Here is a 17,327-nt window from a genome sequence, read left to right on the forward strand (position 1 = left end):
AAGATTTAATCAAAGTTTTAAGATCAATTAAATTAATATTGAAAACTAACTAACTAACTAAATAAATAAATAGATAGATAGATATATAGATAATTAAGTAAGTAAGTAAATAACTAAATGGGGTGTGTCAATACCAAAGATGTTTAGAAGGTTGAATAAATTAAAGTAGAAGAACTCACCAAGGATGAGCTCGAAAGTTTGAGTAGAAACTCTGGAGTTAATGTTAAGATGCTCAAATTATATGCAGATTTTTTATACAAAAACAGAATACATTTAATAGGTTGCATTAACTAATATTCAACATATGGCTCAGTATTCACTATATATGATGAAACCATTTAGCAATTAGCAATACTGAAGATATATGAAGACAGCACTCTCTCTTCTGTTTATAAGAATTCATATTAGTACATCTAATAAAGAAATATCCTTAAAATATACAACTTTATACAAAGTTAAAGGCTCAAAGCAACTTTCCTTGTAGTTGAATTATGTTCAGGTATTTATTATTAATACAATAAAATTGTTTTGCTATTATGTATGTTTCCAAATTGCCGCTCCATCAAAATCTAATCTCACAAAAATAACTTTAACATAGAAAAAAAATTTACAAGGAAAATGTCTGATTTCATTTAAAAACCAATTTGTTTTATCATTTATTTATTATCAAATGAATGAAAAAAATATATTAAGAAAAAAACTTGAATTTTATACAAAATATCTATGAGAATATTTATTTAATGATTTGTCATAAATAAAGTCGCTCTTTTTATAAGCCAGCCAGTCAATCACTCTTATTTTTATAATTTTATCAGCAAAACTAAAAGATTGCATAAAATTCCATACATTCACAACTAAAACTAATTTAGATCATGAAGTTACATAGCTTTGCTATAAAAAATAGGACTGTTTGAATCAGTTTTGATGCGTTTTTTAAGACATTTTTGATACAGAGTCATTATTATAAATTAATATAAAAAGACTTTTTTTTATGAGGTTATTGGATGGAAATAATTAAGTTAATTACCAAAAAATTAATTAATAAATAAATATGAGTAAAAGTTAACAAAATATATAATTTCAACAATATATTCATTTTATTTATTTATTTATTTATTTATTTATCTGTCTATTTTATAATGATGGATGGATGATTGTTTATTATATTGGATAATCTCATCTAATCTGATTTTTCAAATTAAATAAATAAATAGGTACATTGGAAACTTTAATATCTGAAAGAAGAAATGACTAAGACCCATTCAGCAAGATCGAGGTTTACTACATGGCGCAACAATTAATTAATGGCTTAATAAATTCAGCTGATAAATTATTTGATTTTCCAGAGATATCTACATAAAATATACTAATTGATAGATAAGGATACAGTTTAAAGCTGGGTAATTTATTTATTTATTTATCTTGAATGACTGAATGATTTTTAATTCCTTCTTTATATTAATACTTAATAAATTAAGTATAATCAAACGCATTTTTTTTTATATATTTAGAAAATAACTCTATTTATTTGCTTTACATATTTTTACTCATCTTTAAAACAGTTTAGGCTCATATTCACAGCTAGGTTTTCGGTTCCCCTTTTGCCTTAAGCAGTTTAAGCAACGCAAATGTATTAAATTTATAATTTTTATTTCTTACTATGAATTAATAATTAATTGGAATTACTTTTATCCTGTTTATAAACAATATTTTTTATGTCTCATCATTCTTTATTTAAAATAATTTAGACCGCTGTTCTTATTCCAAACATTGTAGATCACAAAGTTCATGCTAAAGTAAATAAATAAATAATTTTCTAGCTTATTAATTAAGGAAATAGCTTGTTTCGAATTTAAATTGATAAAAGAGATAGACAGAAGTTTACTCAAGCATTCGATTAGAATGTTAAATTTGATTTAAAAATAAATCTTTTTTATATAATTTTACTTGTTTTTTTATCATATATTTTCACATTTTTATGATGTTAATATTAAATAGTGTCAACAGAATCTTAGTTAACAAGCTCAAAATCTTGGACTGGTCCTTTTGAATCTAACCAACGTTAAAGAATTCTTCAATGATTTAAAACTGATATCTAAAATACAGCTAGAAAATGTGCAATCTCACAATTTTAACGAATTTAACTAGAAAGTTATTCGTCGCTTGATAAACTGCGATAAAAACTCGCAAATAGAGTTTCTTCTTGAAATAAAAAATATTTTAAATGAACTACTCTAAGATGAGAAGTTGAAAACTGGCAAAGACAACTTCTTCAATATTTTAAAAATTAATCAGCCTTACATGGTATTAAAAGAGAAAAATGAGAAAGACAGAAAAGTGTTCAATAGCTTTAACGAATTTTTGATTTTCCATGATAAGGATTACCTCCCTTCGATAGAAATCAGATTGTAATTTCATAAATTAACTATATATATTATTTACATTCATTTCACACTAACCTAATTATGGGCAAAAATAATTATTATTCATTCCTCAAATTTAAATTTCTAAGACATTCTAAGTATCAAAATTAATCGATGAATTAGTGAATGACAGATAAATAATTTATTTAAAATAAATAATATTTTTATAAGCAATAAAAGCTATCAAAAATGAATGATAAATAAATAATTTATTTTAAAAAAGCAATATTTTTATAACCAAAAAAAACTATCTTAAATGAATGAATCGAATTATGAATGAATAATAGATACATAATTTATTTCAAAACAATATTTTTATAAGAAATAAAAATTTTTTAAAATGAAAATTTCAATTAAAAATAATTTATTTTGGCAAAATTAAATTAAAATTTAAAATTTAAAAATATTCCTAAAATGAATTTCAAATGAATAAATTTATAATTGTGTTTGTTTTTTTAAGAAAATATTTGATTAATGTATTTTTAATTTTGAAACGAACAAATAGTGATCAGCAGATGATTGAGACTGACTTTGGGCAATTAGTTTAGGAGTTGAGATTGTGTGAAAATCTTTGTTTTCTGAAATTATTCTTCAGGAAGTAAATCTTTTTGAATTTATAGTGGCAAATAAAAATTTTAAATATTTAATTAAGGTCTAATAGATTTAATACTGAATAGATTGGAAAGCTAACCTCCTCTTTGTAATAGGCCTCTAATCTTTAATCTCTAGAAATAGAATTTTTGTAAATTAAGATTATTTTTCCTCTAATTAGAATATATTTTTATTGAATTTATTATAGGAGTAGTTAAATCAGCTCAGCAGGAATAGAAAGTCTTTTTGAACAGCTGCATAAAATCAAAACCATAAAAACTTTGAGCTTAAAATTCAAGTAATTTATTTGTTTAACTAAAAAAAATAATAATACTATAATTATTTATTTATTTCTATTTATTATAGGGAAAGTCTAATTACAGAAAAATAAGCTTAGAACATTTAGAATCATTTGCAAAATTACAACTAATTAAAACACTTAGAGTTAGATTTCAGGTAAAAATTCAAATTTTCACTAGAAAAAAATCAATCAATCAATCAAATAAACAAACAAATCAATGAATAAATAAATTAAACTAATTATTTTTATTTAAATTTTAGCAACTGCAGTTTAAAAGAGAAATCTTTGAAAGTAATTACAGAGGGAGTTTTTCAAAATAGTTGCATAAAGAGTTTCAAATTCAATTTGAAGTAAAATTTTCTTTTTTTCCTTATGATTCTTAATAATTTTTTTAACAAATAAAAAGCTAAATTCATACAACAGATTTTGAAATTTTCAGAGACTTTGGAAATAGTTTATAGACTGCCACACAAATTGAAATATTTGATTTGGACTTATAGTAATTAAAATTTTTTATTAATTCTTTGTAAAATATTAAAAATTTTTGAAAATAGATAAAACCACCTTGATAGTGAAACTCTTAAGTGTATTGTCAATGGATTGTCTGAAATAAAATCTCTCAAGAAATTAAGCTTAAATATTTCGTAATTAATTATTCAAATTTATGTCAATTTTGATTAATATCTATTTTTCTTTCTTTAGAAATAACAGCTTTTTCTCTGATGGATTACTTTACTTGACTGAAAACCTATCAAAACTGGATTAATTACAAACACTCCACCTAAGGTTACAGTAAGATCTAAAATAATTAATTACAAAAAAAATGAATTTATTTATTTATTTTATCCAATCATATAGCTAAGTTGGTTTAAAATCCTCAATTTGCAGACAGTTCACTCAGAACTTTAAGCTATATCCCAAGTTATCTAACCTCAGCCTTAGATTACAGTAAATTCTCATTTCAATCAAATATTATTTTAAACTATAAATAATCTACATATTTAGATACAATTACATAGATGACGAAGGGGCTGAAGAAATGGTAAAGCAAATGAGTAACTAAAACACTATCAAAGTCCTCCTCATTGATTTCTCGTAATAATATGATCAATTAATTAATTTATTTTATTATTTTATTTTATTCATTTATTCACTACTTGGTTTTATTTATATAAAATTAAACACAAACTAATTAACTAATTCATCTAAATAACATTAAAAATAAAAAAATAAGGAATAATAAAACCCATTAAAAAGATAAGGAAAGGTCTTTGAAACTCAGATTATTGAAAATGAAAAGACTCATATCTCAATAGATAATTTATTCTTTTTGAAAATAATCACTCTTCTTTCTCTCACTTCAATCATCTTTCTCACTCTTATATAAACACTTATCTATAATTAATTAACGAACTAACCAACTAACTAATTAAAAAATTAATGATGATTTCTCATGCTCTTAAAACATCAAACTATTAACTAAGAATATTTAAAGTTTTAATTTAAATTGATAAAGAAAAATAATAGAAAAAACAATAACTTTTTAGTTAAGTTAATAATTTAAAGTACTCTTTTCTTGCTAAGTCTTACTATTATATAAAATAAAAACTGTATTGACTAATTTAGTTAGTAATTTATGAGTGAATTAAATAATGATTCTATCATTAAAAAGGCTCAAAAATAAATAAATAAATAATATACAAAAACATCAAAACAAAAAAAGAATCAAGCATATAATTAATTAATTTTTAAATATAATTTACAAATAAATGTCTTTCTAATATTTCGGATTAATGCCTCTTTTAATTAAATTAATTATAATTTAGTCTATTTACTATATAATTTATGTTGTGCAAATTCATTATTATTTTCTCTAAATTTCCTCAACTATTTTTTTATTCTTCAACCAACAACAAAAATCTTGCTTTTGAATAGAATTTATTGAAATTCTTAAAAATTAAAAATTGTGTCAATTTTTAATAAGAAAAGAATAGATATTTAGTTGAAAAATTTTATATCAGATAATAAATCACTCATTCATTTATTCATTCATTCATTCTACTAATATTTTATTACTGTTAATTTTTGTTTAAAATTTTTACAAAATTTTTAAATTAATTATTCTAGTGAAAAATTGATTCATGCATTTATTCATACATTAATTTATGATTGGATCGATTTTTATCTGAAATAAAAATTAATTCAAAACTAAAGATTTATTTATTGAATAATTTAAATTTTAAAAAAATGATTTGCTTTAAATCATATTTTGAGTCAGTTAATCTTATAGGTTTAAATAATCAAGGCAAGTTAATTTTATTAAAAATTAATTTTTTAGAATTTTTATTTATTTTGAGTAATTTTCATGAATAAATACACTTAAAATTGCATCTGTAAATAGTAAATTGAATATTTTTTAGAGAAATCATAAAGTTTAACTTTATTAATTGAGAAGGATGTTTACAAAAATATTAATGTTATTGCTCTTTCTTTAAATAAAAATAATATGATTTAATGATAAATTAACAAAGGCAACTTTTAAATAACATTGTTCAACTAATTAATGGTGCTAAAAAATAATAAATGCTTTAAATTTCTTATTGAGCAAGTAAGCAATTTGGAAATTAAACATACGTTATAAAATAATTTGTTTGATATATTTAATAAAGGGATGAATTTATATATTTTAATTGATTTATTGGTTTTTTTGTTTGTTTATTTATTTATTTATTTAAGTAGTGGTTAAATTAATTTTCTTTTTTAATTGCTTATATATATATATTTATTTTAAACAGCTCAGTTTCCGAACTTCTTTGCCATAACAGCTCCAGGAAGGTTAGCCAACATCTCTGCAAAATCTATTTAGAATAGAATTATATTATTTGAATCTTCATTTATTATCTTATCAGAGTTGGAAACTCCTTCTCTTGCAAAAATTACAGGCTTAGAGAATTCTTTAATAGTGAATGAAATGCTTATATCTTCTTTATCAGGCTGTTCTGGACGCTAGAAGATAGAATATTTAGGGGCTTTAGAGTTGAGGTCAACAATTATGAATGAGTCAGATGTGTAGAGGATGATTCTACGAGGTACTTTAGGATGCTTTAAGATACCCATAATGTGGTTATTACGATTGAGATAAGACTAAGGCAATTTGTCGAAGTTGTCTTTTGTCCATTTACTTGGTTATTTAGTAATCAAATCGAAAATGGCGAATTTTCTGTTTTCGTAAGATAAGACAAGCTATTTGGTTGAGGGAAGTACTTTGATGTGATTAAAGTGGAAGCCTTCGCAAAGTTATGGAACTTCAAATAATACGTTACCCATATTCTTGGTCGATAGGCCAATTTCTACGATTGTGTTATTTATTTTTGATCCTATAAATACACTCTTGTTCTTAGGACCCAATACAACATGCTGACTTGTGGAGAGTTCTACATCTAAAGTAGCTATTTATTCCAAGGTTAAATCGAATTAATCAGTTAATTTAATCATTTAGAGATTTCTCTAAAAGTCAAGAATAAGCAAGAAACCACTGTTTTTACTTGTTGATTGAGAAACAGCTTGTCCTTCTGAAAATTTCACAAAGATCTAAGGAGGAAGTGTGCATAATTTTTATAATTTAATACTTTTTTAACCAGTTCCTGAAATTGTAGTCATTAAACCGAAAACGTAGGTTTCGTTTTCAGTTGAATAGGCAAGATACTCTCCAAGAGCACTAAGGGAAGCACTCTAAATATAGCTTTTAGTCTTTACTTCTAGCAACAATTAGTAATTTAAGTTATCAGTGTCAAATTCCCACAATTCAACTGAAAAAGCCTTTTTTAAGAGTAAAAAGTTGTCTTGAGTGATTTACAAAGAGTTTTCTAAGTTTTGGTCAAGACCTAGAATGTGACGTAATTTCTTTTTTTCTCCTTTCTTGAACCCAGCTCTTTCCTAGAATTTACCATCTTATTCAATCACATACTGGCAAATATCAGTAGTCAAACCACCAGAAATGAGAGCATTACCTTCATCGATCAGAATCAAACTCTTAATATCATGAGATTAACCTCTGTCTTCTGAAATCAAAACCCATTCTCCTCTAATTAGCTTAAAAACAACTATCTTAGAGTCAGCGCCAGATGCATAAAAGCAGTCTTTAGATTAATTGTATGCCAAAGTCATCACATCAGCTTCATGCTTTCTAAAAGATCTCAAAACTGTACCAAAACGTGTCTCAAAAATTCTGATTTGACCATCGCTGCATCCAACAACTAACTAGTTTTCCTTCATACTTAATATACGCCAGCCAACAGTTTTTTCATAGTTCTCCTTTACATTCATAGTAGCTACAACTTGCTTTGCTTTGTTAAATTTACGAATCAATCCACTATCATAACTGCCATAAAACTCTTCAGGGTTCTCACAATCCCAGCAAACATCAATAGCTCTAATAAAATAAAATTAAATATATTTAAATCAAAAGCATTTTTAAATGTACAGAAAAATTCTAATCAATTAAATTAATATTTTTATTTATTTTACTGTGCATATTATAAAAGTTTTTTATTTTAAAATGTTTGTTTGTTTTGGAATATTTTCAATTATTATTATTTATTTTATATTTCAAAAAATTATGAAATATTAATGAAAAAGTTATAAGACAAATTCATTATTTTGGTTAAATAGTAAAATAAATTTATTATTTTGATTAAACTACAAAATAAATTATTTATTTTGGTTAATTTGCATTATGAATTTATGCAAAATAAATTCTTTATTATGGTTAAACTGTAAAATAAATAAATACATTTTTTTATTTAAAGTGTAAAAAAACTAAGGTTAAAATAGAATCTTAATTCATAATTTTGGTTGCTTGTTGGAAGAGCTAGAACAAGATAGCATGAAACAAAATCATTTAATATTTGAATGTAAATTTGCAGCTTTATATTTAACCTAAGAGGAATGAATAGCTTTAAAAAGATTTTATAATTCTACTTGTTTATAATTTAGTTTGATTTTCAAAATATTCTAAAATTTTTGTCTTTTAGTAAATAAATGTAAATAAATTTATTAATTTTTACCTTTCCTCGAAATTTCTGACTGTTGAAACAAATCTTATTTTTAATCCTAATTCATCATCAACATTGAATATTCTTAAAAACCCATCTTCACAAGCTGTTAATATTTCTTAAGTGTTAGGATTCTTGCTTATACCCCAAATGTAGCCACCAGGATTTGTGTATTCGTGTCTGGGTTTAAGAGAATTGAAATCGTAAAGTTTAATCAAACCATTAGCACAAAAAGCTAGAAGAACTGTCTATTTGCTGTCTTCCAAATAATAAAAAACTAAATGGACAGCCTTTTCAGCTTCACTGTTTTAAAATTTAATGATTTGAGACCAATTAGTACTTCTCCATATTTCAATACTAGAATCAGCTCTTGAAACTGCAACGTAATTTAGTTCCTTACCACTATAAGCCATGCATTCAATCGATTAGGGGAACAATTTAATAAACTTGCAGATTTTCAGTTTGGTCTTGTAATCTTCCTTAGGAATTTCTTGTTTGCTACCTGCTTTGCTTTTGCCATTTTTAGATTAGCTTTCAATAGCATCATTTGCAGAATTTTAAGATTTGCTTTCTTTTTAAATTGCTTTGGTCTTGGTCAATACCTCAGTTTAAACTTATTTAGAATCTTCTATTTCCATTTTATCAAATTACTAATTAACTATTTATGAACAATTTCTTTGATATGCTTTGTCTGTTTGTTTTTTTTGAATAAAATTATTTTGGAGTTATTTTTATGCGTCGTGTAATTAAATGATTGAAAAACTCTATCTAATGATCTTGCTTTTTGTCAAATTATTGTAAATTTTGTAATAATTTAATTAAGGATATTTTTTGTTGTTAATTTTATCTAATCAAATTTATTTATAAAGTTAACATAATGCGATAAAGAAAGCAAATATCATTCAATCTATATACATAAGTAGCATTTACTTTTATAACATTATCAATCACTTTCTAATCCAATCATTCTTTTTTACATATAAATATACATACAAATATATATGAATTTATTTTAATCTTTCTAAGTCATTAATTAGCTTGTTCGATCGATCACTTTTGATTTTCATTTAAAAATAAATCTTCTACTTTTATTTCCACTCAAAATCTCATTTTTTTTATTTAGTTTAATGAAATAAAAAATAATAATTCTATTTCATTAAAGACTCAGTTTTTTGTCAAATTAATAAAAAAATCCTTTATTTAATTAGCAATTAAAAATTTTTATTGAGAAAAAATTAATAACAAAATTTGAAAATTTTTCATAGATTTATTGTGTGATGATTGTCATCAATAAAAATTATAATCAAAAATTAATTTTTTAAAAAAATAATAAATTAATTATTGACAAATGAATTTATAATATAATTGTAAATTAGATTATTAAAGTAGCAAAAACACTTGAAAATACTGGAGATTCAGCTCTAAAAGGCAAACATTTAGACAACAGATTGAATATAATTTAATAGGAGAGGAATGAGTTATTCTAGAGAGAGAGTAGCAATGTCAGTTTCAGGAGTTAACTCCGATATTTATAACCAAAGATCATACAATTATACAAATAGTTCTTATTACACTTCTGATTTAGGATTGTCCACTATTTCTTCGTCTACAGGCACAGTTCGTCCTCTCAAGAATACCAAAAATTACTTAAAAGATATTGAATGTAAGTTCAACTAAGATCCTGACCCTCGTGCAGATTTGCAATTGTTAAGCAGATATAAAAATAATTCTAATAACGTTCATTACACTGGAACTATGAAAATAGAAAAAGATATAAAAGATGATGAAGTCCCTTAAATATTTAGAAAAATGTAGCCTGCTAATGGCCAAGAAGCTATCTAGTAAAGAACGCAAATTTTCTAAAGTTCTCCAGTGAAAAAAAATATCATTATGAGTTAGCAAATTGCCTAAGACTAGCAGCAAAATTAGTTTAAGATTCTTAACTATAATTATGAAAACAACTCACAAATCAAAGAAGAGCCTAAGAAAGGATTTTTTGAAAAGCTGTTTTCTTTTGCAGAAACAAATGAAAATAAATCTAATTAGTAAATTAAGATGAAAAATTACAGATAGCCCCAAAATATATAAAATATGAATGATGTAGAGTCTTCTTTGGTTAACTTAAGACAAGATATGATAAATAATATAAATAACTAAAACGTCTAATTTAATTTTACTTTCTAAATGAAGTAATAATTATCAATAGCTATCGACTTAACTGATCGTGTTCTTAGAGAATAATCTACACCAATACTGAATCAAATTCTCAAATCAATAAATAGAGCCAGATATTAAGCTAAGCAGCAGCTTTACACTTCAGAGCAATAATTGATGGAAACGTTTTATGAAAATTTAGAGTTTCTCACTTAATAAAAAATTCTTAAACTAAAAGTACATCATTTGCCAACACAGGAGTAAGACTATGAAGAAAGGTAAATGTTTTATCAGCAAGCTTCTTAGTACATCCTAAATAGTAAAGGTTATTATCCCACAAAATAGCAGTTAGATTATTTCTTCGAAGAAATTAAACATCTAAAAGTCAATAATTCAGAATGGATGGATTTCCTATCAAAAAGAATCTGATACAATCAATATTCTTTCTTCATTTATTATATATTTTCTTAAATATTCTTAAGCATTTTTTATATTTTGTATAAATTATTTGTTTCATAAATAACCAATGTCTCCTTATTCTTTTTATTTTATATTTTAAAATCTATCTATTTAAAATTAATTTTCATTACAAAAGATTATTCATCCATCCAAGTTTTAAAAAAAAGCAAATATTTTATATTTATTTATATAAATGGTTAAATGTAGGTTTTTTTCTTTTATGTAATATAAACTTTAAGATATTTGTTATACTATTTAATATAAATAATATTAAAGTGCGATATCAAAGTAAATAAAGTAATACTTGCTTTACTTTAAATACCACTCTAATTTTATATATTTACATTAGTATTTGTTAATTAATTCTAGATTTTTAATTCAAATTCTCATCACAAATGATTGCTACCCTTAATTTCACATTAAGGAGAGTATTTTTTTATAAATAATTATTCCCTAATTAAAATTTAAAAAAATTAAGCAGCATATCATTATTTTTTTTCAAATTTACATAAATATCTCACCCCCTATAAGCCATAAAACTATTTAAGTATTTAGTTTGTGTAAAATATATTAATTGGTTGTGTTTTAGGCAAAAATACTTAAAAATAATGAAGAGATTGATTTCTACCAAATGAAAAAAATGAGATATTTCAATGATATATATAATTAATTTTTTGAATATTCTAGTAAGATGAATAACTAACTAGATTATATTCTAAAAGTAGACAAGAAATATAAATACATAAAAAGGTACAAGTTAACAAGAATGAAAGATGCTTGCTATCAAGGCTCTCACAAATAGAGCAGTGAGCATAGAAAATAAAAACAAACAATAAAATAAGAGACATAATTAATTACATGCTTATTTAGATATATAGTGGTTGGTTGGTTGGAATTTATATATTTGATAAATTATTTTTATATTAAATTTTAGTTTTTCTTAGATATTTGTTTTTCCAATTTCCTTGAAAAATTTATTTATCACTCAATCAATCAGTCAGGCAATCAATAAATCATTCTTAAATGGCACTGTTGATGAAAGAATTAGATAAAAATACGAAGCCATTTAAGAAGGTTTGCTGTTTAATTTATAAAAATCATATATAAATAAATTGATATATTAATATTTGAATGATTACAGCTAAGGCGTAGGCTATGAAACCTCTGTATAATCCTTTGACACCTTCTTCTTAAGCTATTAATCTAAGAGCATGGAAAGTACCTCCGTATCTCTTTGGAATCATACCTGGAAGATTACTCTTTAATATAGATAAATATAATCAATTTAATTTGAAGAGCAATTAAATATTTACCTAGCACTAAACTCTTCTAATAGCAGTTAACACTGGATAGGTCAAGAAATGACTGGCTAATGTAGAAATTAAAAAGCTTTATTTAGCGTTATCCTTATCATATAGAGACCAAGTAAAGGCCAAAACAGCGTTCTTAATAGAGTGACCTAATGCACCTAAATAGATTTTATACATTTGTTAGCTTTTATTTTGCATTTATGTTAATAAGTTAAAATTAATTACCTTTATAAAGTTCAAAGGGTTATCTTTTATGGCGCTTGAAGACGTCTAAAAAGCTTTTATATAATGCAAAGTTGGGCAATCTGTTTTACAAAATAAATCTGGACTAGATGGTTTGCAAAGGTTAGCACATAATATCGATAGCAGAACAAATTAAGAACACTTTTTTTTTATAAAAACATTTTATCATTTATTATATGAATGAATGAGTGATTTCAAAATCTTTTTGAAAATTTATCTTTTTTAATTGTGTTTTTAGAATAAAGTAGAACAAAACTTACTTGAAAAACCTCTCAATAATGAATTTCCTTGATGATAGAAAGAATACTAGGAGTAATCAAGCATATCAATTGAGTTGAAACGCAGAGTTGAGTTGCAAAATGTGTACATTAAACCTACAAAATTACCCTTATAAAAACCAAGGAGACCCTAGTTAGATAATCCTCTAAAAACTTCCATGTAAGTACCATAAACAGGAGCTCTGAAGGGTCTGTTAGTTCCTAAACAAATTTTATAAATTTATTTGATAAATGCTCATATTATTTTTTATGCTAAAGGTGAAAGCTAATTTGAATCTCTACAGCTAATTTATTAGTCAAATATATAAATAGATATTAGTTACCTGTAGCACCAGACTTGATGAGAAGCTCAAATTTACGTCTGTCTTAAACAGTAATTTCTTTGCTGACTTTAGCAAGTGCTTTCAAGTCTTATTCGACTGTATCTCCGTAAAGATTTTTATGAGGAATAACAGAGAGTTATAGAGAAACATGGGTGGTGATTAAAGGAGCAGTTAAAAAACTTTTATTAAATAATTATTATGAAATTTTGCATGTAAAAGGAATCTAATTTGGAATATTATTTTTGATTCTTATTAAGAAAGTAAATAATACAAAAAAAGAATAAATACCTGAGGAAAGACTATGCATAAAACTAAGCTGCTTAAAACTTAATATGACGTTCACCTTTATTAATATTTTAAGTTTTCAAAGCATTTTTCAAATAAAATTATTGAAAAAAAACATTTTATGGAAAATTTGGTCAAGAAGTGAGCAAATTAAATTGAGCCAAATTAAAAGAGTGAAATATAATTTATATTAACAGTCTAAAACTATTTTTACTAATTCTTTCCTAAATAGCAGGAGTGGTAACTAAATTTGGATCTGCTGGCTTTCCTAAGGGAACAAATTCTTATTCGTTGCCGCTTTCTAAAATTTGATTGAAATCCTTTCCCATTTATATAAAAATTGCTTTTAAGTGCTATAATATGCAAGTATATAAAAAATTAATTAACTAGCTAATTAGTTAGTGTTTATTTGTATCTTAATTTAGAAAGATATCCAAAATATTTATTGATTGCCTTTTTATCACTCAGCGCAAAAAAAAAAAACAAAACAAAGGAGCTAGCTTTAAATTCTAAATTAACTTTTGGTTGTTATTTTCACCAATAGAACTTTCTACTCGCATCAAAATCAATACATTTAACTTTTATATTGTTTTTTGATTATTTATTTCTTTTTTATTTAATTGTTTATTAGCTTGATTATTTTTACTCCCTTCTATAAATGCATGTATTCAATTTTTGTTTTACTTTGTATTTTAATATTTTAATTTATTTTGATAAATTGATTTTATTAAAAATCAAGAAATTTTTATTTGAAAATTTTGGTTTTTGCAAAAAAATAAAATAATTTTGAATTAGTTTCTTTCTAGTTGTAATTTCAAATAAATAAATTCATGAATATTCTGATTTATTAATTTGATTTTATAAATTGAAATTAACAATTAAAAAGTAAACAAATACCTTAAAATCAAATTTACTAAAAATTATTTTTTTAAATTAAATCTGAATTTTTTAATTTTTCAATTGAATTTAATTCAATCAATTTAATTGTTTTCTTTTTTTTAAATTTTGCATTTATGAACCAGTATTGTGGATTGCTGGAAATAAATTTATATGAAACTGAAAGCATTTCATGTGTATTTATAAATACACACAAATTAAGCTGAGAATGAAATTCTACCTAAGGAATGGTATTTAAATATATGCTAACTAATTGAAACAAGAGAAATAATTATTATATGTTTCTTGTTAGAAATAATTAGTGAATTTTGTTTTTTTTGTTTTTCACAAACACTTGAGCAACAATAATTGATTCAGTTAAAAAATTTCCAGTGAAAAGTAAGAAAAGGAGAAGAAAATATGTTAAGTTATTTAAAAATGAATGAATGGTGATTTAATTAAATCGATTGAAGTACATTTTTAAATAAATTGACGTTTGAATGTTAGATTTGTTATAGACTGGATGATATTTAAATAATTTGACATTATTTAATTTTAATGGGATTTATTTAGCAATTTCAAGACAATTTAAACAACAAATAAATCATCCTATCAGATAGATTTTCTTCCAATTTTTAATCAATTACTATTTAAAGAAAGAACAAAAAATCAATATCTCTTGCTTCAGTTTCTTAATTTAAAAAAGTTACATTTGAAAGTTTTTTGAAGAAAAATAGCTATTTATTTACTTTAGGAGGTACTTGAAAAAATATGTAAATCATTGTGTAGTTTATTTAAATGTTGGATTTTATATCAAAATTAAAAGTTTTTATTTTATAAACTTTAATATGTTGATTTATAATCAAAGAATATGTTTTAAAAATTTTTTAAGTGAATTGTTATGAAAAATAATATTTATTTAATAGCTTTGCTTTATTAAAAAAATATTTTAGAAATGTAAATGTAAAAAAAAGCTAAAAAATGAAGACAAAGATTGAAATATATAAAAAAAATTATTAATTAATTAGAAAGTAGCTAGTTTAGTTCTAATCTCAACTTTATTTATATAATAAGAGTTATTGAATTTTATATTTGTTTTGATATAATTGATTGCTCTTGGCTTTTCTTAAGTTAAAAAATGTTACTGACCACTTTAGTTTGAAAAGAAAGTACTATATTACCGAGAAAAGATAATCAATATCTAGAAATTCCCATCAGAGGGAAGTACTTTAGAGAATCTAAATTTGTTGTACTAATAAAAATAGGAGATATTTATATATTTCTTTATCATTTACACTTCTCCAGCATGAAAAACTTGTATTGCATTCTTTGATTATAAATATTGTAAATATTCAGTAATAAATGCGCGAATTCATTAATTTTTCTCTTTGAAAATCAGCACAAACTTATTCAAATAAATTTATCAAAAAAAAAAATAAATCTTGATTAATTCAATCTTCTAAAAAATTATTGATTGTTTGTTCCTTCTATCAATCAATATATCCATTTGATTTTTTTTCCCCCTCTTATTAAATACATTTAAAATAGTTCTACACTTCATTAAAAATAATATACTCAAATACATTTGATTTCACTTCATTTTTATATTTTAATTTGATAATTTAAGGATAGATTTTTAGTATTCAATATTAATTATTTTCTTAACTTGCCTGCTTAGCATAATTTATTTAAAAGATTTTCAATGTTTATTTGCTTCTATGTTTGTATGTATTTATATATGAATTTATGTATGCTTATTTGCTTATTTATTAAAATAAGTTGAGTAAAAAAATAAATCAAGGGAGAATAGCTTTCTATCTATCTAATCTTAAATTTTATATTGATTTTTATTGATATGAAATGAGTATTTGCTCAAAAAGCGCCAAATATAAATAATAATTAAATTACAATTATTTTTTGAAAGGGATATTATAAACTAAGAAAATGTCCTAGAATATTACCCTCAAAATATTGCTTTTATTTCCTAATTAAAGTATCAAATGAAATAAAGTTTTTAATTTGTTTACTAACTTGTAAAAATTTTTAACTTTTTAAAAAAATTGTTGTCAGTAAATAGAAAAACAAAAATCTATTTAAAATTTTTAAAAAGAGTATGGAGAGGATGGCTTTAAATAGAACTAATTTTAGGTTTGAATACATGGAAAAAGAGAAAGAAACATTTAAAAATGTTAATTTTTTTGACAAAATTAAAATCTTTTTACTTTATTTCAATTGGCTAACTCTCAAAAATATGGATTTGTAAAAATTAAAAACATGTAAAAATAATTTGTGAGGAAAATGAGCTGAACGTAATAGGATATTTGTATTTGAATTGATTGATTGAGACAAAAGAATTACAAATTTTATTTGCTACGTAGGTTATTAAATCTACAAGAAAGAAAAATAATAATTAATATTAAGGAGACAACATACAATTAAAATTTGTCTTAGCAATTAATTAAATTAAATTATATAAATAATTATTTGTTTCTTTGTAATTTATTTTAAGAAAAACATGATACTCAAAGAAGAAAAATCTGTTTATTCATTTATAAAATATTTATTTATTTGATTTATGTGTTTTTGAAATTAAATGAAATGAAATTTGCAATGGAGGCAGGCGTTTATAGTAAAGTAATTATATATTTTTAGTAAATAATGTGTTAATAAATAATTAAACAAATGTAAGAAAGAAAGAAAAAGGAATTACTTTTTATTTAGCAAATAAGAATGAAATAATTAAATGAATTAAGGAAATTAATTGAAAATGTTAAAAAAATACTGCTGACTTGCACTAATGTCTTGATTCTTTTATGAAGGATATATTTGAAATAAATGATTAAAAGGACAAATAAAAAGTCAGTGCTGAATAAAAGAAATAAGAGAGAAGAAAAAAAAGGTCAGTCAAAAGAAAAAACCAGCATAAATACTTAATGAATATAAAAAGATATACTCAAGAAGTCTTTAATTTTTACCTTGAAAAATTGCAAAGAAGGTCTTATAAATAAATTAACAAATAATCAAAAAAAC

General features: G+C 23.3%; 5 protein-coding genes across 5 annotated transcripts; 3 read left to right on the top strand and 2 right to left on the bottom strand. All coding sequences in view use genetic code 6, as the record gives it.

Annotated features, from left to right (window-relative positions):
• Positions 1 to 117: 117 nt before the first annotated feature.
• TTHERM_00429840 (hypothetical protein) lies at positions 118 to 4,649 on the top strand (the record flags this gene model as incomplete). The annotated part of the gene is made up of 16 exons (XM_001011308.3): positions 118 to 499; positions 1,215 to 1,400; positions 1,563 to 1,630; positions 1,749 to 1,796; positions 1,999 to 2,408; positions 2,929 to 3,021; positions 3,076 to 3,165; positions 3,223 to 3,312; positions 3,381 to 3,470; positions 3,576 to 3,665; positions 3,722 to 3,814; positions 3,870 to 3,959; positions 4,018 to 4,107; positions 4,174 to 4,263; positions 4,321 to 4,410; positions 4,550 to 4,649. 16 exons carry the CDS (start codon positions 118 to 120, stop codon positions 4,647 to 4,649), a joined length of 2,100 nt encoding a protein of 699 aa, XP_001011308.3.
• Positions 4,650 to 6,111: 1,462 nt separating this feature from the next.
• Positions 6,112 to 9,007, bottom strand: TTHERM_00429830 (U3 small nucleolar RNA-associated protein; the record flags this gene model as incomplete). The annotated part of the gene is made up of 2 exons (XM_001011307.1): positions 6,112 to 7,747; positions 8,382 to 9,007. The coding sequence occupies 2 exons, from the start codon at positions 9,005 to 9,007 to the stop codon at positions 6,112 to 6,114; spliced, it is 2,262 nt and encodes a 753-aa protein (XP_001011307.1).
• Positions 9,008 to 9,842: 835 nt separating this feature from the next.
• TTHERM_00429820 (hypothetical protein) lies at positions 9,843 to 10,952 on the top strand (the record flags this gene model as incomplete). Its single annotated transcript, XM_001011306.3, has 1 exon — positions 9,843 to 10,952. The coding sequence occupies one exon, from the start codon at positions 9,843 to 9,845 to the stop codon at positions 10,950 to 10,952; it is 1,110 nt and encodes a 369-aa protein (XP_001011306.1).
• A 1,043-nt stretch (positions 10,953 to 11,995) lies between these two features.
• On the bottom strand, positions 11,996 to 13,750 carry TTHERM_00429800 (carrier protein; the record flags this gene model as incomplete). The annotated part of the gene is made up of 8 exons (XM_001011304.3): positions 11,996 to 12,061; positions 12,122 to 12,241; positions 12,296 to 12,450; positions 12,518 to 12,676; positions 12,796 to 13,014; positions 13,137 to 13,315; positions 13,425 to 13,479; positions 13,636 to 13,750. 8 exons carry the CDS (start codon positions 13,748 to 13,750, stop codon positions 11,996 to 11,998), a joined length of 1,068 nt encoding a protein of 355 aa, XP_001011304.1.
• A 2,547-nt stretch (positions 13,751 to 16,297) lies between these two features.
• Positions 16,298 to 16,633, top strand: TTHERM_000429759 (hypothetical protein; the record flags this gene model as incomplete). The annotated part of the gene is made up of 1 exon (XM_012799455.1): positions 16,298 to 16,633. The coding sequence occupies one exon, from the start codon at positions 16,298 to 16,300 to the stop codon at positions 16,631 to 16,633; it is 336 nt and encodes a 111-aa protein (XP_012654909.1).
• Between the last annotated feature and the right edge of the window lie 694 nt (positions 16,634 to 17,327).

This window comes from Tetrahymena thermophila, assembly GCF_000189635.1.
Source record: "Tetrahymena thermophila SB210 genomic scaffold scf_8254470, whole genome shotgun sequence".
NCBI classification, from domain to species: domain Eukaryota; phylum Ciliophora; class Oligohymenophorea; order Hymenostomatida; family Tetrahymenidae; genus Tetrahymena; species Tetrahymena thermophila.